Genomic DNA, 25,857 nt, shown 5'->3' on the forward strand with positions numbered 1-25,857 from the left:
TAGTGCACACGAGCGTTACTTTTTCAAGAAAATGTCGTTAAACATTCTAATGCGCAAAACACGTGCACAGTTTTTCTAAAATATTTCGCCGCCATGTTTATTTCAAGGAATTAAATATATGATTGTTCTTTTACCTCAGATTTCCTTACTGAAATATATATGCCTCCTTATTCATTGTTAGAGATATCCATTTAGTATAGTTTAGCACTGCCCGATCTCCTTGATCTGTTACCGATCCTTTACATTTAAAGAATAAACGCAATGTGTAATGATAGTTTTTCGCTTTACACACCACCTTTGGACAAGAAAGGCGTTTCACTTAAAATGTGTAAGCATCCGCTGGCAAAATATTATTGAAAGATCGGAACTTTTTCTAAAATAAAGTTCAATTTCAATCATTTTCAAAAACTGGAAATATTGCACATTGTGTTGAATACATAAATAAAACAAAAATCCCCAAAATAAACCATTTTAGAACTTTTCCGGGAACTATAAGTTTCAGCCGAACAACGCATTTCAGGATGACACAAAACTGGTTTCTCTTTTTAAAGTTTGTAAACAGTGTCAAAGTTCACCTGAGGAACATTGCTGAAAAAGTAAAAGTGCTTACTTGTTTCAGTTTTACATCCTGTAGAAAACGATCAACTTTCAACTTTAAATGCATAGATGTTCTAAAATTATTCCAATATCAAAAACCGTCCGATCTTTTCCGTGATAAATAAAACGAAGCAAATTTAACTATTTGTTTTACACTTTAACCATGTGAAATTAAAGGCATGTACTATCACGAGACTCCCGTGCATTTTGAACCTCGTGGTGAATAAACTGAATTTACTTTAAAGTATTGTGTCTCAGTTGAGCCAGTTATTTGTTAATTTCAGAGAACATACATTAAAGAAGTGTTTATGAGATTATGCATTTGTACGAATATTTACTAGTCTGCTTTATATTAACGACGATAGAAAACAAGTGTGCACTCGGCAAATAGCAAGTATAATACTAGTATACTGAAACTGATCCCAATGTTCGTAATTTTCAGAATGATAAAGAGCTCGTTATCCTTGGTTTCATAGACAGTCTTAGTACTGGACCGCTGCTTCCGCTGTCAACACCGCAGTAATCACTAATGTAAAGTCAGTGTCCATTTCTATGCCTGAATTTCAATACACATTTATTATCAGTTTAAATCTATGAAAGTGTGAAAAATATCGTTGTTTAACGAAGAAGCAAGAAACAGAAAGGTTACTTTTGAGATACTGCTGATTTTAATCATCAGGTTTTTGCGTGAGAAGTTCAACTGATTGCATTTTGTAAAATGTTTCGTAGTTATCTACAATTGTATACAAATTGTATTACCTCCTAACATATTTGGCTGTACATTTTTTCTGCGATTTATTCTCACTGTGTTTTTAAAAACATGCTGCATAAATTCTCATATTGTATAAAAAGTCGATAGATCAAAATTGGTTAGTTTACGACGCATGAAACATCTAATAAGGAATCAATATACACATCGAACTTGTCCCGGACCAGTATGCGGAAATACTGTGGCCGAATGTTTCAAGATTGTCTAAAATATTTGCATATATCATGATAAAGCAAATATTTTGATTGTTTTTTTTATAATTTATAGATATACAAACACGTATGTGTGAGAAAGTTACGTTAAGTAATTTCGGTAGTTACAGAGGGGGTGCCGAAAATTCTATTTCCACCACATTTTCCGTGAGATAAGCAGCGCGTAAGTACATAAATTCCGCTATAATAAATTAAACCTTTATGATACTAGCACAATCCTTGAAAAGAATTTTGGATCGTTGCTAAATCTTGTTAACATTAAGTCTGAGACTTGTCTTACAATTTTAGGCAGTCTGGTACACCATACGTAAAAAAATCATTGCCCGCACATTGCACTACTTTTATGTATGCTGAAAATAGCAATATGTACAGATTTATTTTCGTTTTAATACATGAGGTGGTCAGATTTGAAAACAGATTTTGTACTAAGTTTAGTTCTATTCAGTAAGACAATTCTCCTATGCACTAATTGAAACTTTGAACTAACTTTTGCCATTCATGAATTTTTAAAAAAGTATTTTGAAAGGATTTATAAATCTAACCAAAAATTTGGAAAAATACAGGTAAAATATCTTCTTTGTTTATTTCCAAATTTTAGTTTTACTTTTTATACACCTTCTTTTAGTTCAAGTCTTGCAAACTGAGCTGTTTTTGTACTCTGGAACAGCTGCATTTGAAAGCTTTTGTTCACTATATTTTCACACCTCAAATGAAGGTCACTCTAAATTCAAGATGGCGGAAGTACCTTAAAGCATAGCATAAAAAAAAAGATAAGCATATTATATTGGTACATGTAAGTAAAAATACAAGTCTATGGGCATAAATAAGGAATTAGTAGTTGACAGTCGGGTATGTGACAAGTGTGAGACAGAAAACCTAATTCCCCAAGTAAAGTACTTATCCCAACCTACCGAAAGAAAGATGTAGAGAGGGAAAAGGGCCCTGAGAGGGTCATACACAGTGCCACACCCGCCTCTGTCATCTACAATGTTATCACAGTAAAAACAGATTGGCATCATGCATGAAAGAGAGAGAAAAAAGATATATATGAAAAAAATATATATTAAGAATATACTAAATTATGACTTATATTACTATTTAAATGTAAGTACTCAGTTAAAATGAAAAACTATTGTTAAGATAATGAGTAAATGGATAGATGAAGTAGTGATAAAAAGTTTAAGATATGCTTCACCTGGTTTTGCCAGCTGTATGGCCAGTCCACACGCGCTGAGACTCCACCAGGCGACAGCACAAAAAAGAATAAAAACCAAAAAACATGGAAGCAGACAAACAAATTAAACTGATAAATGCAAAAAAAGTCTTTAGCTGAGGACGAAACTAAGAAGCACACAAACAAATAAAGCAACACAACAAGCCAAACAGCAAAGAAAAGTATAAAAGCAACTATAAGCACATGGCACATTTACATTTGGGACCAGTCCAGGTGCGGATCAGCCTGACAAATTCCTTGTATTCCTGTGCAGTCCTTATATCATTTGGCAGACTGTTCCACACCTGAACGGCCTCAAACCTAAAAGAGTTCTTGCCATACCTGACTGTTTTTACTGTTGGTATTTCTAATGTGTTTTCATATCTGAAATTATAACTTCAAGAATCACTTCAAGAATTTGCCATTCAGTTAATTTTGCACTTGGTGTTCAGAATAAATCTGGATCTTTGCACTTTCGGCATATTATTTATAAAGTCACAGGTTATATTCCATCTAAACAGCTTGACTGAGGCCCGATAGGGGTTAGCCTTACTCATTTGGCTTATTGGGATGACTTAATCAGGCTGGTAACATTGCCCGATCGGGCTTATGGCACAAAAAGTAATATTTCTTGAAAAATAATGAAGATATTTCTTTCAGATTTGGTCCATTTGTTAAGCATAACAAATGATACAAATTAGAATAAAAATAACTTATTTCATTTTGCCTTCAGTTTTGGTAGAATTATTTCCCCTTTTCAGATTTTTATGACACATAATCTTTGAAGTCCAAAAAAACAATGTTCTAATGCTAAGTTTAAAACAAAAAAGGGTTAAATGGCTTTCTAATGCTCTAAATTATTGCGCAAGTATATGAATGTAAACATTTTCAGGGTTTCCGCTGCCATTCGCCAAAGTCGCCAATGGCGAAAAAAATAAAAAATTGGCGAAAAAAGTTTTTGCTGTAAATGTATTTTTTATAATGTGTATTTCTCTGTCTTAATCTCTGTCTTGCCTAAAAAAATCAATATTACCCGCGGGCATTTCCGTTCATGATACACAATACACAGCGTGTCACCAAGCGAGGGATTAGCGATTCGGCATTAATTACACATGCTGCCACGTGCCTCTCCGATCTTTGACTTTAATTTAAACATGTGATAAACCAATGACAGCTTTGGATGTAGAACGCGTGACGTATTTTATCAGCAAAATTATTATGCTCCGCCTTTACATATGTCATCGTTGATTGAAGTAATATGGCGCGATAGTAAACAAATGAAAGTCATGTTTCACGGACTGAATTAAAAATTTATACACGTTTTAACAAGCGGAATCACGAAAGCAGTGTCAAAGTAGCCATTTTTAAGTTATATTTCGTAGCAAAACTTCAGAATGAACAACGGACGGGACATCCTCGATAAATTCCAATAATTTTTAAATCATGATCGTAGATTGATTTTTGCAAATTCCAATAGAAAACTGTGATAAACAAGGAGAAATCAATGGTAAAAATTAACTCTGGCCATAGAAAATAAGTTAATGATCAGGTCGGATATCCGGGCACTTCAGCGTATCGCGTTGCATAGTAACAAGCGGAGGTTACAGCAAACGCTAAATTGTAAATGAAAAGCGTTTCATGTTTCACTAGTGCTGGTTGTTTATCTTTGCTTAAAGTAAAATTTTGGGCAATTTTCAGTGAAGTCAGTGAATTTATAATGTAGCGTGATGTTCCAGAAATCACTCCCGAGAAAGAAATCTTTCTTTTTTTAAGTTTCAGACGTGATATTCATCATTGATCTGTGTAAGCTGCAAGGTCTCATATTTGTGACGGACTGGATGAAAATTATAATTTAAAAAATCGGAGGTCTTTTAAAAATAAATAAAACAAAAAATCAAGCTCATCTAATTAGGTTTCTCCATTCTTTTCACTTTTATCGTTCTATTTTGTAGCCTGCCATTAAAATAGTTCTGAAAACCAGATTATAAGCTTATACTGTGGTGTCAAAAGTGATTCAGTCACGCCAACTTTAATTAAATCAACACCTCTTACCTAAATTCTGATTCGTATGAGATTTAATGAGAGGTGTCATAACTTAAAGCTTAATAGTACATTATGCGTAAATACTGGAGATGGGATTTTTCTCCCTCGAAGCATATCAGGATCACAATAGAAGATCTTTAACTGCATTTATAACACAAAGGTTTTTTTTATATGTTACAATTGTTTTAAATGTAATATGACATCTAGAGCTACTGTGTTACACGTGGAGAAAAAAAAGATATATATAATAACTGCATGCTAGTTTCTTTTTTACAAAAAGCCAGGACGTATCAATAAATTGATGACTTCCATTTACGAAAAAACTGAAAAATACTGATCTCTGTTTTGTAGTAAATTGTCAATTATTTAAAACTGTGAACGATAATTTGCACGCTTTGTCTAGAATAATTTTAGTCATATAGTTTTCAATATCCATGTTTTTTGTTAATTGTTAGACTGTCACAATTGACTGCTTCCACACACCACAAAATTAAAGCATTCATTCCAGTCGTAAGTCATAAATCACTATGGAAACCAATCAGTACGTGGTATATTAATGAAAATCAGTTTTGACCAGTTCCTAATGACTGTCACTAATTAATAGATTGATTTCCTGTTTGTTTTATCCCTCTGATGTACCCCTTCGGGGCCTTATGGTAATTTCCTGTCTTATCCGTTTGATGTATGCCTTCAGGGTCTTATGATATTTGGGAGATGCACATTATTGTTATTTGTGGGATCCGGACATTTGCCCCCCAGGACATTTGCCCCCCAATGAAAAAGTGGACTGCTGGACATTCGCCCCCGAGTTGAAATGATAGATAGTACATTTGCCCCCCAGTGCTTTTTTTCTGAAATGGACATTTGCCCCCCAATATTTTTGTCCCCCAGTGATTTTTGAGGAACTTCGTACAAGACATTCATCATATTTTAGGGGACAATATCTTTGTTTTATACAATTTTGTAGTAGATAATTGCCAAATTAACAAGTTTGAGTGTTAAAAACATTGCACTAATTAAGAAATTATAACGCTGTTATGAGCACTTTTATTACTCAATAATATGCTATTATTTTCCTTAACACCTAAAGGTAAATATCATATTTATCAAATTATTATTAATAAAACAGTTTTTTTTACTGAAAATTGCCTTTAAGAGTAATTTTATTAATAAAACAACAAAAAATACAGTTATATATACTGGCATATAGGACAAAAATATTGGGGGGCAAATGTCCATTCCAAAAATAAGCCATGGGGGGCAAATGTCCTATCTACCATTTCAACTGGGGGGCAGATGTCCAGCAGTTCATTTTTTCATTGGGGGGCAAATGTCCTGGGGGGCAAATGTCCTACAATCGTTATTTGTGTGTCAATTGACAAAGGGATTAATAGAGCTACTACATAAAAACCTTAACCAATACACATGCCCGAGCATATAGTTCATCTGAAATTTTAAAATCAATTCACCAAACTAATTTTTGGCTGGAAGGACATTTCTTCAAAGAAAAAAAAACAACTGCAATAAGATTACATATAGAATGAAGTATAAGTTTTCATCTTTATTTAAATGACTTTCATACTTAATGTACTTCGACATTATAGCATTTTACATAAACTAAATAAAATATATTGCACAAAGTACATTTCAGAAAATGGCAACAATATAATTATTTCAGAGCATTAAAACATTAAGAAAATCAGCTTATTTAAAAAAAGACATAAAAAACAACAGAAAATTAATTTACTTATTAATTTGATCTGTTTTTTTTTTTTCTTGAAAAAAACAAACAAACAAAAATTTTTTTTCAAGACACTTGAAAGATTCTCTGAAAGATGAAAGAAACAATTGCTACGATTTTAAGAAAAGAAATTGAATAAAAAAATGTTATATATATGTTCTCAGATATTTAGTTTAGTTTAATATGTAGATATGCAAACTAAGAAAATGTTGAATAAGCTTGGGAACTTGTTTTAATTATAACTGATCCGTAGCGCCGAAGAGCTGACAATACATAATCTGTCACTTTTTCCAGACCGTTTTAAAATGCCACAAAATCAATTATCACAAAAACCATACATTTTTTTTAAATATATATATTGTACCATAGCGTTAGGACTGCAGATGATAAAAAAAGATGACTCTTGATTTGTTTTATTTGAAAATAAAAACATCCCAACCCATACCGCTAGTTAATTCGCTACGAATTGCGAGGTCCTGCTTTTACCTCCAAGGTAATTTGCATAATCGATTGCTCAGGATGTGACGTCATGCCGACCTGATCAATAAATTTTCATTTTATAGATAATGCTAATCTTAATTGCCTTTTTTTTGTTTGTCACACATTTTCGCAACCCCAATTTCCGATTAATTTTGGTCAGACCTACCTATGCAGATGTATTTTTTTAATTTTTGCTGAGAAGTACCCTGCTATTTTGGCAAAGGAATAATAATAATATTTTCTCAAAATTTAGACCAAGAAACACACCAGAGGCCACTATTCCATACTTGTATTTTATAATTTTTCCAGGGAAAAACCCTCTGACCTCCCACTCATAAAGAGGGTACTAACCCCTCCTTTACCTCAAAATTTTGGACCTTAAAATGCACCAGAAGCCACCATTTCATGCTTGTATTTCAAAATGTCCCAGGGGGAAATCCCCCTGACCCCCCCCCCCCACCACTCATCAAAAGGGTACTAACCTCTCCATTATCTCAAAATTTTGAACATAAAAATGCACCAGAGTCCTTCATTTCATGCCTGTATTCCAAAAATTTGCAAGGAGAGAGCCTCCTACCCACACCCCATCCCCCAATAAGAGTTTTACGGTAAAATATAAAATGACAAATTGTTGCAACATGCACAGTGTGTTGGAGAATACACCCACTGGACACCCCCTCCCCCTATGTGTCGTTGACTTCGATATTTTGTGGCGGAAAAGAAATTTGGGCCAGTGGAAACCCTGCACTTTACTCTGATTTCACTTACAACATTATAGAGAAATGTTAGTCCTAAAAAAATTGCTCATACATCTGCACTAGAAACAAAGTATTTACCCTAAATATATAGAATAAAGGTATTGGTGCACAAGTTTGGAGCACTAGAAAGCTGTTGAACCCTTTTCTGTTTTAAACATTGCATTAAAACATAATATTTTTGGACTTCAAAAATTATGCATCATAAAAGTCTGAAAAAGGGAAGTAATTCTAACTAAACTGAAGGCAACAAAGTTATTTCTATCTTGATAAGCATTATATGTAATGCTTAATAAATGGACCAAGTTTGAAAGAAATATCTTCATTATTTGTCAAGAAATATTACTTTTTGTGTCATAAGCCCGATCGGGCAATGTTACCAGCCTGTTAATTATTTTATGATCCGATGTTTTATCTAGTCCAACTAATTTGACGGGATCCTAGAAAATATTGAGATAATTTTTTCGTATGGGCAATATCCCCACTCGCGTCAAACGCTTGAAAGACTAATATAGTTGAAGCAATTACTGATGAAATTTCCATCGCTGCCGACGATTCAATTCCTCATTGATTTATGTAAAAATTATCAAATAATATCCAAAATTACGAATTTTCTGGTGATTTAAACCTATGTTTGTACTGTATACGATTAAGGTTTACCGTGTGTATTCATGCCTTACACACCAATATGTGCAAGTGATAAAACCAATAACTTTATGTGACTGTGTACTGAGATTCATCCTCCATTATTTTTGGTCCTTCAAAGTTTTAACGTTAGATTGCCAGTCACAAATATAAAACAATCTGAACGTCGAATTATTTTAACTAATATTTTATCTCATCCCTCTAAGCCTTACCTTAAGCCTTACTCATTTGGCTTATCGGGATGACTTATTTTATGATCTGATAATTTGTAGTTGTCATCCCTCTAAGCCTTACCCGTGTCTGCATTTTACTGTTAGGAAAACGAAGACTTTAAAAATCCAAAAAAGTCATATACTGGTTAGACTTATTGCTTTAATAAATTAAACATTAATATTCATGTAGAAACTTCATATGTTTAATTTAATCCATAATTTTAAATAAGAGACTTAAATCTTCGAAAATATGATGTGACAGGTGTGAGGAGATATCTACCCTGACACTGGTTTCAATAACAGAAGACTGCCGATATGACACTAAATTACAGAAACAAAACACAAAATATACATTCATAAAATGTAAACGAGGCAAGTTTATGCATTAATGTAAGAATAACGCATGAATTTTCGTGTTATAACATCAGCAGAATCCCGAGGGATTGGTTGGTACCTGAGCCCGGTAGGGCAAGGGTACCAACGGTTCCTGAGGGATTCTGAAGAGGTTATAACACAAAAAGAACATGCGCTAATGCTATTCTAGCATAAAACGTGTTAAAACCAAGTAAATAAACACATTGTCCCTCAACATCATTAAATTTCATGAAATGCGCGGTAAAGTCTACGTTGTTTTTAAGTTGACGTCATTTCCTTTTGAATTATCCATTTTGGGGCCGTAATACGTTTACGCTTTGCCATGGAAAGCGCATATATAAAAAGGTGTTATAACAGCATGTGAGCGCGAGTATGTCTTTGTTAACACATGTTTATTCTCCTGTTAAAACACCCCAAAAAGTGACAAGAACAGCAGTTTTATGCTAGAATGTCAACATAAATTCATTAGCAGAGATGTAATCATTACAAATACTTTGTACATGTACCAGAAAACGTTCCCAGAACAGATTTTCATGGGGATTTCCTAACAGAAATATGCAGAATAAGTTTGGACGTGACGGAGACAGCGGCAGTCAAAGTTATCATGCTGTTCGAAACGTCCTATTATTTGGACTAAGCCTTACCCGTATCTGCATTTTACTGTAAGGAAAACAAAGACTTTAAATAATAAAAAAAGTCATAATATACTGGTCAGACTTACTTGCTTTAATAAATTAAACATTAATATTCATGTAGAAACTTCGTATGTTTAATTTAATCCATAATTTTAAATAAGAGACTTTAGTTAAATTAAATCTTCGAAAATATGATGTGACAGGTGCGAGGAGGTATCTACCCTGACAGCAGTTCCAATATTAAAAACAAAATAAAAGTACCGTCAGTTAAGTTATGGTGACCAGAAATACTACTTTAAAGAAGAGGGACATAGAAAGAGAAATAAAAGTTGAAAACGGTTTATTAAAGGAATGCCTAGGTAACTGGACACCTAGCCTATCCTCTAGCGTTTTTCTGGGTGTCTGGTGATAAGTTTGTTTGAGATTAGAGTAATGAATTAATTAAATTTATCAGTTTTGTTTGCCTATATTAAACAGCAATATATTAATTTTATTGTACCAGTAAACAAAATTAATGCTAATCTGAATTTAAACCTTACTCACAGTAGTTTTATAACTGTATTTTTCAACGAGTAAAAATGGAAATGTGGCAAATTTTATAATTGGGAAATGATTAAAACAAAGAAATCAGTAACCAAAATTTAAAAAAAAAATTGTTTTGGCAAAAGGAATGTTTTAAGAAAATTAACTCTTCATTTTTTCAAATTTAATAAATATTCATAGACATAGTACACAAACTTTTATAGTATTAATAATGCTTACTTTAATACTAAGTTTTGTCTCCAATCATCTACTGCAAAACAACAACAACAACCACAGTAAACAGCGACAGTACCATCATCTATACATCTATACGCAGCAATTTTTTAACTCAAATACTGATCACATCTATTTTATCAACTTGTTATGTGAAGGATAATACAATAATTTCATTGAAAAATACTCAGTACTTAAACAAATTGATTACTGGATGCCTAGAAAACCCCTAGAAGATATAACTTAGGTAGGTGTCAAGTCACCGGACAGCTAGAATGCAGGCAAGGCATCCAGTTACCAGGCGGCTATACACTTCCTTCGTTAGATACACACTGTATGAAGGATTTATGAATGTTGAAGCATACAAAATAAGGGATGAAGTTACTAAAAAAAATATGTAGAGATCATATAGTGTCTTTACCTATATAAAATACTCAATAGAATTTGGTGAAATACTAAGAGATCAATGGTCAATTTTGGTTATCTGTTATACTGTAATTAGATATCAAAACCAGATGATTCTAAAAGTTATCTCAGCCCTCTTTTTATTTGTTTTTGTTTCATTGTTTTAAATGTATCGCAAGTGATGGAAAAAGTGATGAAGTGTTTATAATCTTTTAATTGAGAGAAAAACACAATTACAAATTAGATAAATTTTTGATTAGCAATTTGCATGCTGTAAATGGAAGTTTTGATCATTTTTGCATTTTCTAAATTGTTATTAAAATTGAATTAAAATTTCAGTTAATATGTCTGTAATCCAAGTGAGTCCAGCTACATGTACCAGACACCTAGCCACTTCCAGAAAAAAAACTTGTTCACCCTTGATTCAGGATTCAAAAATAATATATGAGCCGTGCCATGAGAAAACCAACATAGTGGCTTTGCGACCAGCATGGATCAAGACCAGCCTGCGCATCCGCGCAGTCTGGTCAGGATCCATGCTGTTCGCTTTTAAAGCCTATTGGGATTGGAGAAACTGTTAGCGAACAGCATGGATCCTGACCAGACTGCGTGGATGCGCAGGCTGGTCTGGATCCATGCTGGTCGCAAAGCCACTATGTTGGTTTTCCCATGGCACGGCTCATATTATAATTGTGTCCACAAAAAGCTTATTGGGATGGGATGTGTTTGATATTTATAGTAACCTTTCCTCTTATGGACACTGACCAGTTTAGATATTATTGAACTACTACAGTGCAGCAACAAGTAAAACAAAGTTATTATCCTATTATTTGACTACCACATGGTAAGCTTTGTTTCACTTTGTCTGATAATTTTAGCATGGCTATTCAAAGAATAGGTAGAGCTATTGGACTCGTCAATGCATCGGCGTCTGAGTTGGCGTCCTGATTTGGTTAAGATTTTGTATGTCAGCTTTTATCTCAGTAACCACTTTTGGGAAAGGATTGAAACTTCACACTCTTATTCACTTACATTGCACAGGTTCCATAACTCTATTTTGCTTTTTAACGAAATTTAGCCCCTTTTTCGACTTAGAAATTTTTAGTTAAGGTTTTATATGTGAGCTAGTATCTCAGTACCCACTAATGGGAATGGTTTGATATTTCACACACTTGTTCATTGTCATGATCTGACATGCAGTGCACAGGTTCCATAATTTTACTTTACATTTTTACAAAATAATGCCCCTTTTTTGACTTAGCAGTTTTTGGTTGAGTTTTTGTACGTAAGCTGGTTTCTCAGTACTCACTAATGGGAATGAATGAAACTTCACACAGTTGTCCATTATCATGAGCTGATATGCATTGTACAGGCTCCTATTTTGCAATTTTACAAAATTATGCCCCTTTTTCGACTTTTATATTCATTCAATTGACAAGGCTGTTGAACAGTCGAGCACTGCTGTCTTTCGACAGCTCTTGTTTTAAATGGAGGTATTGTCAGCCTCAGTTAACATTTCTGTTTAGGACCAATTTTAGATACACAAGTCTGGATAGCCTTAACTTTGTACACATCTTTATCATCATTAGAAGAGGAAGTATGCCAAAACCCATAACTCTTTGTGACATGTTGTAAAAATGGTAGCTTGTTTGTTCTTAGTAAATTGGTATATCTCATTTAGCCAAGCACCAAATCCCTTGTCGTACATATTGCCTAATGTCTGACCTTTATCATACAAGTGTTTGTACCCACAGACTACTGGATCCTGTTAGGGGGATGGCAACTATAAAACCAGTTAGTAAATGAGCTGCACCATGAGAAAACCAACATACTGGAGAAGATGAAAATTAATCTGTTGGACAATTCATCTCCAGGCTGCAAAATTATTTTTAGCTCGACTATTCATAGAATAGTAGAGCTATTGGACTCGCCCATGCGTCCGCGTCCGCGTCCGCGTCCGCGTCCCGATTTGGTTAAGTTTTGTATGTAAGCTGGTATCTCAGCAACCACATGTGGGAATGGATTGAAACTTCACACACTTATTCACTGTGATAAACTGACTTACATTGCACAGGTCCCATAATTCTATTCTGCTTTTTTACAAAATTATGCCCCTTTTTCGACTTAGAAATTTTTGGTTAAGGTTTTGTATGTAAGCTGGTATCTCAGTAACCACTTGTGGGAATGGATTGAAACTTCACACACTTATTCACTGTGATAAACTGACTTACACTGCACAGGTCCCATAACCTATTTTGCTTTTTTACAAAATTATGCCCCTTTTTCGACTTAGAAATTTTTGGTTAAGGTTTTGTATGTAAGCTGGTATCTCAGTAACCACTTGTGAATGGATTGAAACTTCACACACTTATTCACTGTGATAAACTGACTTACATTGCACAGGTCCATAACTCTATTTGCTTTTTTACAAAATTATGCCCCTTTTTTCGACTTAGAATTTTTTTTGGTTAAGGTTTTGTATGTAAGCTGGTATCTCAGTACTCACTAATTGGAATGGATTGAAACTTCACACACTTGTTCACTGTCATGATCTGACATGCACAAAGCAGGTTCCATAACTCTATTTTGCTTTTTTACAAAATTATGCCCCTTTTTCGACTTAGAATTTTTTGGTTAAGGTTTTGTATGTAAGCTGGTATCTCAGTATCCACTAATGGGAAAGGATTGAAACTTCACACACTTGTTCACTGTCATGATATGACATGCAGTGCAAAGGTCAATAACTCTAACTTTGCATTTTACAAAATTATGCACCTTTTTAAACTTAGAGTTTTGGGTTAAATTCTTATATGTAGGCTGGTATCTCAGTACCCTCTAATGGGAATGGATTGAAACTTCACACACTTGTCCACTGTCATGAGCTGATAAGCACTATGCAGGTTCCATAACCCTATTTTGCTTTTTTTAAATTATGCCCCTTTTTCGACTTTCGTATTCATTCAGTCGACAAGGCTGTTGAATAGTCGAGCGTTGCTGTCCTCCGACAGCTCTTGTTTAACTTATAAATAAAACTATCTAATAGTAAATAATTGAGGGATAACATGTCTAATACTGGTATGTGTTTATCAGTTTTTATTTTTGATCTACTAGTTTCACTGTTCACACAGCTTCATCATGATACTTGTAAATAACTACAGTTTGTTTATTCTCTGTATGCTTGCACATTGTGTATAATTTTTACTTCAAATTGGTATAATATCTACAAACTACCAAGTCTGTTATTCTCTGTCACATGAGAAACATAATATATATTTCCTATTTTTACAGCAATTATTTCTGATTCAGTGATAGTTATATCTTAGTATGGTTCTCGCATTTTTCTTTGATAGGAAATCAGCTTGACGCCTAGTGCTCCTTCTTCAGCAGGCGTTTGGTAACATTACCACAAACTGACCTTTGCACCACAAGAAACGCTAGTGAATGGTGAAAAGGTAGGTGTCCTCTACAGTGGAATGGTTGCCCACACAGTATTGGATGTTTTGTATAATTATAATAAAGGCTTTGAACATTCCAGAATTGAACAGAAATTCAAAATGAAACTTTGTAGTCGTTGGAAAGTATATTATACCACTAGACAAAATAGCTGAACATTGCTCAGTGCAGTAAACAGCATCAGTGGTAGGCAGAAAGCTTTTTGTTATTTATAAACCCTTATTATGCTGGACTCGACTGATTTTGCCTTTGTGACCTGTGTAGATCATGATCAGCCTGCACAATCTGCACTATTCGCAATTCAGTCAGTATCTTTTGGTAAGCATTCTTTTAAAAGTTAATGGTACTATCCAAATTGAAAGCTGAACCAGTTCATTATAGAAATTTAACATGGGAAGGGTTAATTGTGTTAAAGTTATCATGGCAATAGATTATTAAAATAAACAACGTAAATGTTGTTGATGTTAGATATATTTTGTGTGACAAGAAAAAAAGTGTGTTTTTAGGCACAAATTCACATTGAACAATATATTATAAATATAATCTTATTTTTTATCTTAATTTTAACACCATTTGAATACATTAGAAGCTGTAGCAAAAAAGATAGAATGATGTGTCTGCAGTAAAATGTACAATATTATATAGGTTATTGTGTGATTTGAATAGTGTCTTTGGGGTTACATCATTCTGTTTAAGTGGTGGAGATAACATTTTGTTTATATGCAGGTTTTTATAGGAGATACTTACTTAATCTTTTTACAGGGCTTACACTGGTCAAAAGTAAGTTTATTTCACAGCTTTCTTTAATACAATTGTACCTCCTTTCACTCACCCAGGCCATATAAATGAACCAAAATAGCATTGTAGTTCTGCTTTAGATAATGTATACCCAGAATTGAAATATGTACTGCAAAATCATTGGGATTTTTACATATGAGCCGCGCCATGAGAAAACCAACATAGTGGGTTTGCGACCAGCATGGATCCAGACCAGCCTGCGCATCCGCGCAGTCTGGTCAGGATCCATGCTGTTCGCTTTCAAAGTCTATTGCCATTAGAGAAACTGTTAGCGAACAGCATGGATCCTGACCAGACTGCGCGGATGCGCAGGCTGGTCGTGATCCTTGCTGGTCGCAAAGCCACTATGTTAGTTTTCTCATGGCACGGCTCATATTATCTTATCTGTTGCATAAATTTTACACCACTACATACATATTGGGTCAATCATTAAAATTAATCTTAATGATTAATTATGATTAATATTTCTCACGAATCAACTTTATAATTAATCATGCATTTTCTGATTACTAAATCTGATAGTAAAATTGTTAAACTAAACCTGTCTTGATTGTGTGGTTACATTACACTTCAGCGTCTTACTATGATTACTAAATTATTTATAATATTTTAATTGATTATAGGCAAAAAAGCTGTATAATTGATAATTTTGTGATACTTTTAAGATAACTTTTTATTTGCATTCTAAGTTATACCAAGTTGATATCTTTGGGACACTGGGAATATTTTAATGCATCCCCGTAAGGCATACATGTTTTTGACTAAATAGAAAGTCCTTCAGCTTTTACCGAATATAATAAAAATGAAAATAGGTAGGTTGAACATGAAAACGAATGTCACATTTTTGTCAAGCCTGCTTGCGGAAGCGAAGGCATACCGGTAGTTGTCCAAATGGCTGTTCTGTGTATGTGTCTTTGAGTGTCCGTGGGTCCATGCATCTGTCCGGATTTGTTTGTCTGGACCATGTCACAATGAGATGGAGTGTCATTCGCAAACCCCAGGTTCCTATCTCAAAGGTGAAGGTCACACTAGGAGGTCAAAGGTCATGTCAGATCTTGTCTGGGCCATAGCTTTGACATGCAATGAAGAATCTTGTTAATTTTTGGCATGAGTGTTTACCGCAATGAGACAGAGTGTTGTGCGCAAATCCTGGCTTCCTATCTCAGGTCAAGGTCACAATTAGGGGTCAAAGGTCATTTAGAGCTTATCCGGGCCAAACTTTGAAGTGGAGAAGTCTTTTTAGCTCACCTGTGACAAGGTGAGCTTTTGTAATCACCCTTCGTCCGTCGTCAGTCCGTGCGTCCGTCCGTCCATGCGTGTGTCAACAATTTCTTGTCTGCACGATAGTGGTTTCATTTATGATTTTATTTTAACCAAACTTGCACACAACTTGTATCACCATAAGATCACGGTTCCTTTCTTGAACTGGCCAGATCCCATTATGGGTCCGAGAGTTATGGCCCCTGAAAGGGCCAAAATTAGCTATTTTGACCTTGTCTGCACAATAGCAGCTTTATTTATGATTTGATTTTTACCAAACTGGCACACAACTTGTATCACCATAAGATCTTGGTTCCTTTCTTGAACTGGCCAGATTCCATTATGGGTTCTAGAGTTATGGCCCCTGAAAAGGCCAGAATAAGCTATTTTGACCTTATCTGCACAATAGCAGCTTCATTTATGATTTGAATTTAATCAAACTTGCACAAAACTTGTGTCACCATAAGATCTCGGTTCCTTTCTTGAACCGGCCAGATCCCATAATGGGTTCCAGAGTTATGGCCCCTGAAAGGGCCAAAATTAGCTATTTTGACCTTGTCTGCACAATAGCAGCTTTATTTATGATTTGATTTTAATCAAAGTTGCACACAACTTGTATCACCACAAGATCTTGCTTCCTTTCTTCAACTGGCCAGATTCTGTCATGGGTTCCAGAGTTATGGCCCCTTAAAGGTCCAAAATTGGCTATTTTGGCTTTTGCAGCCATATAGAGACTTCATTTATGGTTTTGTTTGATACAAACTTTTAAAATATCTTCAACAACAATAAATATTGGATTCCGTGACAAATCAGAACCAATCATAGGTTCCAGAGTTATTCTATATCTGATTACCTCCCCTGATTGTAATCAAAATGGATTTATATCAGTAAGTACTTATAGGACTTATTTGAAATTTCATTATTGTTATTAGTTGGACTGAGACAATCAGGGTAGATAACTATGAACTGATTTTATGTCAAATTACCTCCCTTTATTTCAAATTAAAATGGGTATATCTCCATAACTAATGAAGATACTGATCTGAAATTTCATTTATGTCAACAGATTTATTTGGTAGATCCTTCTTTTGTTCACTTACAATTTTTTTTTTTTAAATTACTTCCCTTTTACGTTACTATAAATAGCTTATTTTTAGGAACTTTTTTATTATTGGCCGTAGGGAAAAACCGAGACCACTTTTCTGTGGTACAACATGGATGGTACCTCAAATTTTTAGGTTTATTTTGACATATCTATACCTAGTAAGAATTTTTTTTTTCTTTTTGGTTAAATTTCTTCACTTTGTTGTTCCTGTCCTTTGGACATAGATATTTTTTCTGAGGACCTTCTTGTCCTCAAGTGCAATGATAACAGGTGAGCAATATAGGGCCATCATGGCCCTCTTGTTTTATTTGGCATAAATGTCCACCTCCATGAGACAGAGTGTCATGCGCAAACCCCAGGTCCCTGTCTTAAAGATCAAGGTCACACTTAGGGGCCAAAGTTCAATTGTATGGGCTGTAACTTTGCCATGCATAAAGCAATCTTTTTTTCATTTGGCATAAATGTTTGCCTCAATGAGATGGAGTTTCACGCACAACTCCCAGACCCTGCCTCAAAGGTCAAGGTCGCACTGAGGGTTCAAAGGTCATGTTAGAGCTTGTCAGTGCCATAACGTTGAACAATTTTATTTTAATTTGACATGTCTCAATGAGACGGAGTGTCACGCACAAACCCAATGTGAAGAGAGAATTTTTGTGGAGAGAATTACTGTAAGCTCTAGCAACTTTCAGTTCAATCCACTTGTCTTGATATTTATATTGTATGAATGTTATACGTATGGATGTTATAAGTCGTGTATATCTTGGTAAATAAATATGTTTTAAGGCTCATAATGTCTTTGTTGATAATGTGGCTGCCACAGTTTTTTTTATGAATAACTCGAGTAATATATTAATTACTTCTTAAATCCTATTTTTGATTGTTGTTTTCTCCAATATAAGTCGAAGGTTTGAATATTGATTAAACATGGTAGAAAGTTTTATTGAACCCAATGTTTTTGATTATCTGCCTTTATGGCTCTAGATATGTCTCATTTTCTGTCCAGTTCGCCAGAAGCGCACATGTAAGAATTTCTTACAATGGACATTAAAATTAGAAATAATAATGGCTAGTTGTAAAAGCCCATCTGTCACGAGTCTCAATCGGTATAGCATTTTAAGTCTGTCTATACATACGATGGAGACATGCACTACATTGAATCTCCCTGTTTTTATCTTCTCCTAGTGTGAGCAATGATCGATATTTATAAAACAATTCTGAGTGCCACAATGCCGGAAAATTACATTCTTACAAAATAATTCCAAGTATGAAAATACTGGGAATTTAGCTCATTTCATCTTTAACTATCTCCGACCTTCCCCTATGTTCAGCTACTTCTATGACCTAAGATAAAATTTCATATTTTTTTTAAATTTCGCCGCTTACAAAATTACATTCTTACAATATGATTCCAAGTACGAAGAGGCCGGGGACTTAGCTCCTTTCATCTCTTACTATCTCCGATCTTCACTGTATGTTCCCCTACTTCTATGATCTAAGATAAAATTTCATATCTTTCTAATTTCGCCACTTACAAAATTACATTCTTACAAAATATTTCTTACTAAGGAAATGCAGGGCACCTACTCCCTTTCATCTCTTACTATCGCCGACCCCTTGTTTTATGATCTATGATAAAAATTTCATCTTATAAATTTCGCCACTTACGAAATTACAATCTTACTAAATAATTTCAAGTAGGAAAAGGCTGGGAACTCAGCCCCTTTTATCACTTAAAATCTCCGATCTTCCCTGTATAACCCCAACTTCCATTATCTAAGATAAAATTTCATCTTTTTCAAATCTCGCGACTTACAAACTTACATTCTTACAAAATAACTCTAAGTACGAAAAGGCCGGGGACTTAGCTCCTTTCATCTCATACTATCTCCGATCTTCCCCGTATGTTCGCCTACTTCTATTTGATCTAAGATAAAATTTCATATTTTACAAATTTCGCCACTTACAAAATTACATTCTTACAAAATAACTCTAAGTACGAAAAGGCCGAGGACTTGGCTTCTATCATCTCTTACTATCTCTGATCCCCCCTGTATGTTCCCCTACTTCTATTTGATCTGAGATAAAATTTCATATTTTACAAATTTCGCCACTTACAAAATTACACTCTTACCATTAAAATAATATGAAATTTTATCATAGATCATAGAAGTAGGCGAACATACGGTGAAGATCGGAGATTGTAAGAGATGAAAGGAGCTAAGTCCCCGGCCTTTTCGTACTTAGAATTATTTTGTAAGAATGTAATTTTGTAAGTGGCGAAATTTGAAAAATATGAAGTTTTATCATAGATCATAAAACAAGGGGTATATACGGGGAAGATAGCGAGAAGTTAGAGGTGAAAGGAGCTAAGTCCTGGCCTTTTCGCAGTTAAAATGAATTTGTAAGTATGTAATTATGTAAGTGGTGAGAACTGAAAAAGATGAAATTTTATCATAGTTCATAAAACAAGGGGTATATATGGGGAAGATAGCGAGAAGTTAGAGGTGAAAGGAGCTAATTCCCCGGCCTTTTCGCAGTTGAATATGAAATTTTATCATAGATCATAAAAGAAAGGGAACATACGGGGGAGATAGGAGATGAAAGGAGCTAAGTCCCAGGCATTTTCATAGTAAGAGGTATTTTGTAAGAAAGTAATTTTGTAAGTGGCGAAATTAAAAAAATATGAAATTTTATCATAGATGATTAAACAAGGAGTATATATGGGGAAGATAGTGAGAAGTTAAGAGGTAAAGAGGGTTAGTCCCCGACGTTTTAACAGTAAGAATTGTCAGTGGTGACATCTGAGAAATGTGTAATCATTGTCAGTAGCATAAGAGGAATATAAGGGAAGTTGGAGCTGGAAGAGCATTAGTCCCCACTCTTCGCAGTAAGGATGTTTTGTTGTAAAAATGATGGATGTTCATGCATACTTAAAAAGATCTTACAACTGTGCACATACTGAAAGAGATTGTAAGTAATTCTTACTATACGTAGGTTCCTGGCAAACTGGACAGAAAATGGGTCATGTATGTATGGCTCTTACGCCATTTGTTCATAATGCAGTAATGAAAGTAGTGCTTTTCTAATCATGTAATTATGCATAACTTCTATGTAGACACCTGGTTCATCTGTTTATAACATAAAATTTAAAGCCTTATAGAACTTTAAACCAAACCCCAGGTCCCTACATTGATCAATCTTTTTTATACCCCCACAAAACCAAGTTTGTTGGGGTATGTAGGAGTGAGCTTGGCGGTCGGTCCGTCCGTCCATCCGTTGGTTTTGCATGGTTTCCGGATGATTACTATGAAAGGCTTGACCGATTTAAATAATTTTTGGTACACAGGTGTAACATCAGAAAATACAGGTCAGGTTTGAATTTGGGGTCAGTAGGTCAAAGGTCAAGGTCACAGTGACTCTGAACAGTTAAACGGTTTCCAGATGATAACTTGAGAACGCTTGGGCCTAGGATTATAAATTATGGTACCATCATGAAATGCAGGTCAAGTTCAACTTTGAGGTCTGTAGGTCAAAGGTCAAGGTCACAGTGACTCGGAACAGTTAAATGGTTTCCGGATGATAACTTGAGAACGCTTGGGCCAAGGATCATAACTTTGGTACACAGGTGTAACATCATGAAATGCAGGTCAAGTTCGACCTTGAGGTCTGTAGGTCAAAGGTCAAGGTCACAGTGACTCGGAACAGTTAAACAGTTTTCGGACAATAACTTGAGAATGCTTGGCACTAGGATCAGGAAACTTAATCTGGAGGTTGGTCATGTCGAGCAGATGACCCGTATTGATTTTGAGTTCCAAAGGTCAAAGGTCATTTAAACCTTTTACGGGCAATAACTTGAGAACGCTTTGGCGGAGGATCATGAAACTTCATAGGGAGGTTGATCATGACTAGCAGATGACCTCTGTTGATTTTGTGGTCAGTAGGTCAAGGGTCAAGTAATTTCGGCTTTGACATTGGCTTAGTTCGGTGACAAGGCCATATTGTGGGGGTATAATTCGTCACTCCTGTGACAGTTCCCTTTTTTGTGGTCTTACAATTTTTTTTGTTGAATTACATCCCTTTGTTATGACTATAAATAGCTTATTTCGTAAGTGTTTTTATTATTGGCTGTAGGGAAAAACTGAGACCACTTTTCTGTGGTACAACATGAATGGTACCTCAAATGTTTAGGTGTATTTAGACATATCTGTACCTGGTAAAGATCTATTTTGTGGACTTAGAATTATTTTTATTTTTTGCAAGTGGATGATTGTTTCTGTTCAATAACTTTAGTTTGTGTCAAAATATTGAAATGAAAATTGTTTTAATTGACTGAAATGTCTGAGTCATTCAGACTGTGTATCAACAAATAATGGGCTCAACATTGTTGCCCTTTGGGCTGCAACATTCTAATTATTGATCTACATCCAGGGTTCATGAGCAGGGGTCACCCTGTCTTAAAGTATGCGTATGGACCTTTTTTTGCTTTTTAAATAAGTAATCCGTTTTTGGCCTTTTCTTACAATTAAAAAATATCTGAGGCTTAGCACGACATTTCAGCCTTTTATTTATGAAAAATTATTTCAATGTGGAAAAAAATTAGGAATCCCTAATGGGTCTGTAACTCAACAAGGATGTATGGAGATTTTTTAAAACACATCAAATTGTTCAGAACTGCCTTTCTAATAGTCTTAAAGCATATGCCTCAGGTCTTTGATGTCTCTGTAATTGAGAGCTGCTGACCTAGACATTTCAGTCATATTTTCAAAATGACTTCCTTATTATAAGATGTTGATTCTATCTACTAGAATACAAGAACATGAAAGAGCTATCAGTCCCTACAACTGGGTAACATAGTAAAATATAGACATGTGCATTGCTTAATAACTAATTATATTATTATTTTACATCTTTTCATGGTTGAAGATGTAACCCAAGGGTTTAATTGTTGTTTTTAGTCCCCTACCATTGGAACTCTTTGAGGGGACTGTAGGAGTGCTCTCGAACCGTCTGTCCATCCATCTGTATGTGCATCCGCAAATCTGGATCCTGCAATTGCTCAGAAAGTATTCAAGCTTGATTTGTGAAAAGTGGGCAATATTGATTATGTGTGTACATGACGTATGCTTTAAGTCAAGGTCAAGGTCACTAGTGAAAGTCAAGTGAAAATTGTTTCCACTCCATAACTTTTATATGTGAATTGATGGATTATCTTAGTGTACACACAAACATTCCCCATGATGGAACAATGTGTCAACACATGATCTATGCTTGTTGGTCAAAGGTCAAGGTCATTGTTTAAGGTCAAGTAAAAATTTGTGTCTACCCCATAACTTCTAATTGCATAAAAGGATTTTTTTACTACTACACAGAAATGTTCCCCATGATTAGACTATGTCTCCTGCATATGACCTATGGTTGTCAGTCAAAGGTCAAGGCTACTATTGAAGTTCAAGTAATATTGTTTCCGCTCCATAATTTTTGGTTGCGGGATTTATCCCGCTACCAAAGTTAAGTGTATTTCTGACAATCATGTAGTATCTTTATTTGATTACAAATTACATCCAAAGGAAGGATGTTCATGTGCTACACAAAGTAGTCCCATTCATGAACAATGCGGATGAATTATCAATGATCAAATAGTTCTTATTCATCCTCTATCCATTCACACTGGCCATTTAGATTATATAAGATCTGTCAATGATAAGGTATTCCAGCCCATGGTTACATCTCTGACTTCCAGCTGTTCATGTAAGGTCAGGCAGAGTTTATCTTAGATATGAGGCACATTAGTATTTGTTTCTTATACATGTATATTTATAGATTTGCATTTTAAATGAAAATAATTCTAGCAAAACCCGCAACCACCAGACATCTCAAGGCTTTGATTATGTGCATTGATGGATTAGTACTGCTCACATATGTTCCCCATGATGAGACAATGTGTCGGGTGCATGATTATTGATCTGTGCTTATAGCAATCAATGCAACATTCTGAATTCCATGATGACGTACCATCAGCTGGGAGTGTAAGAGCACAATTCAAATGTAGCAAAGTATTTATACCTATGTATAATTTATCAGATCAACCACAAATTTAGTAATGTTATAAAAAAAATTTCATTGACCTGATGGAATAATAAATTAAAATTCACAGATCATTAAAGAAAGTAGTCCTCAATTATGATTACTTAGTTGCAGGCATTTGGCAGTCTAAGAAATGTTACATTCATTTGAGTTTTAAAGCAGCATTCCTCCAGATCGTTCAACAACAATTTTTTTTTTTTTTTTAGGTATCTTGAAATAAATGCTATATTTCTTAAGAAGGCTCTAAAACTTAATTACATTTGTACTGACAAACTTTATGTTACGGAAACATGAGAATGCTGTTTTTACTACTTTTTACGATGAAAATCGAAAAGCGTTTGTCATACTTTTACTCCATGTAAACTCGATTATAAATACCTATATTTTGAAGTCATTATTCACTACTTCAGCTATAGCGCTATTGGTTACGATGACGGGAAAATGTCTTTATTGCCTTGGTGGTCCAGGGTTCGATTCCCGACGCGGTCATCTTTTTTTCTTGATTTGGAACTTTTAAAATATTTTAGAAACAAAAATTCATAGTCTAATGTTCATAATAAGACCAAACTTCAGTTTGAAAGAAAGATTATTTTTTAGCCAAATCTGGAGGCATGCTGCTTTAACCAGAATTTTAATACAAATGTATTGTTAATTCCATATTGCACTTGCGCTGTTTAGCAGTTATTTTCCTTGCCAGTTTTTCCTATGCTTTCTATGTACCTACCTATTGTAGATCTAGCTATTAAGGGTAGTAGGAACAGTTTTATCTTGATGTCTGATTTTGATGTGTGTGTAAACCTTTTTGTGGACCTAGGTTTTTTCAGTGTGTGCTTGTATTGTTTATGAGTCGATTTTTGAGTCATTTATTGAGAACCCTAAAAATACATGTATACCCTTAACCGGTATTTCAGTGCTGGTCAGTAACAGTTTTAAGTTTCAAAAGAGTTTCTGCTATAGTTTGATAATCCAACATCTAAACTTAAAAAATCCCCAAGAAGAAAAATTGTAAGAATTGTTGTAAATGAATAATCCAGGCTTTCACATGATGACCCCCACCCTCTGAAACAGCTAGATACTTTCACGTTGAACCGAGACTTGCGATCATTTGTACTAGCTCTGAAAAAATAAGGCTTTTTTTGAAAAAGTTCTTTTTTAAAATTAAGAACAGATATATTATTGTGTTTGCAGACAAAAACGTTTTAAAATAAGTGGTTTCTGTTTTCTGTAAGAAGGTTATATATTACCTTAGTGATTTTAGATAAGCAAATTTTGTGCCAAAATTTTCTGTTGTGTATATTTCTATTTTAATGCAAGTAATACTATCTTCTTTTTATTTTTGTTTAACTGTCATTTGATTTGCCACAACATACATAAAATTTAGAAACAGGAAATAGCTGCAAGTGCAAATTCTCCAAAGGCTCGGATCAATGAGAAGGCTCGGAATTACGAGAAAGAGGCATACCGGTAATGTTGATTTTAAAAGATGGTACATCTATTTTAAGCAACACTTTGTAACATTTTTCGTATTCTGTGAGAGATTTATTTCAGGAAAAAAATGGTTTGTCCCCAGTTAGATATGTATGTTTTTATTCCCTTTTAAATTAGTTTTAGGTCACCTGTGCACAAAGTGCTAAATTGCTAATGCTAAGCTTTTACAATCGTTGAATGTCATTTGTCGTCGTTCACAATTTCTTTAAAGAATATCTTGTCCTAAAATAACCTAGCGAGTTTCAACCAATCTTCAGAGGAATGTATCTAGGTCATCCATGTAAAATTCTGGTTGCCATGGCAATCAAAATAAAAAAACTTAAAAGTCTTTATCTTTGAAACTGCTGGATCAATTAAGAAATAATTTAACAGGTATGTTCCTTAGGTGACCCTCTATTATATTACTTCAAATAATTCTGTTATGTTAAATACTTGGTGCCAGGGGGCAGGCCTAGTTTCCCTTTCTGTCCGGCTGTGTATGTCAGGTAAGCAAACTAGGGCCATCAAGGCCCTCATGTTTAAATTCACATCATTCCTAGTGCAACATATAGTTATCAAATTTATACTTAAAATGTCTCTCAGGATTAAAAGTCAAATTCAGGGACAACTATCATCTATTAAGCGTTCTGTGAAAAAAATAAGTGTAAATGATCAGTCATTGAAGTTTCGAAAAAATCTTTCACTTTATAAAAATCAAATTGGCCACCTTTAAATGTTTTTTTTCCATAAAGATTTGTTTTATTAAGATTCACATAAGTGTTCTTTGATGTAAACTTACATATGCTAAGTAACAGGCTTAAATCAAAATACACCCAAAAAATCTTTTATTGT

At 34.4% G+C, this 25,857-nt stretch overlaps 1 protein-coding gene across 5 annotated transcripts in view; it reads left to right on the forward strand.

Moving 5' to 3' along the window:
• The window catches only part of LOC123563713 (transmembrane protein 220-like), a 35,547-nt gene that overhangs the window by 656 nt on the left and 9,034 nt on the right, over window positions 1–25,857 (forward strand). For 2 of the 5 annotated variants that reach the window (XM_053535037.1, XM_053535043.1), the window contains exons 2-3: window positions 14,189–14,290; window positions 15,054–15,071. In XM_053535037.1, the coding sequence (XP_053391012.1) occupies window position 15,071 (1 nt within the window). In that variant the 5' untranslated portion in view covers window positions 14,189–14,290; window positions 15,054–15,070. Of the gene's footprint in view, window positions 1–14,188; window positions 14,291–15,053; window positions 15,072–23,341; window positions 25,003–25,857 lie in introns of those variants that run through there. The other 3 variants (XM_053535048.1, XM_053535056.1, XM_053535029.1) reach the window with 2 other exon arrangements.

This window comes from Mercenaria mercenaria, chromosome 2 (genome assembly GCF_021730395.1).
Source record: "Mercenaria mercenaria strain notata chromosome 2, MADL_Memer_1, whole genome shotgun sequence".
In the NCBI taxonomy this organism is placed as follows: domain Eukaryota; kingdom Metazoa; phylum Mollusca; class Bivalvia; order Venerida; family Veneridae; genus Mercenaria; species Mercenaria mercenaria.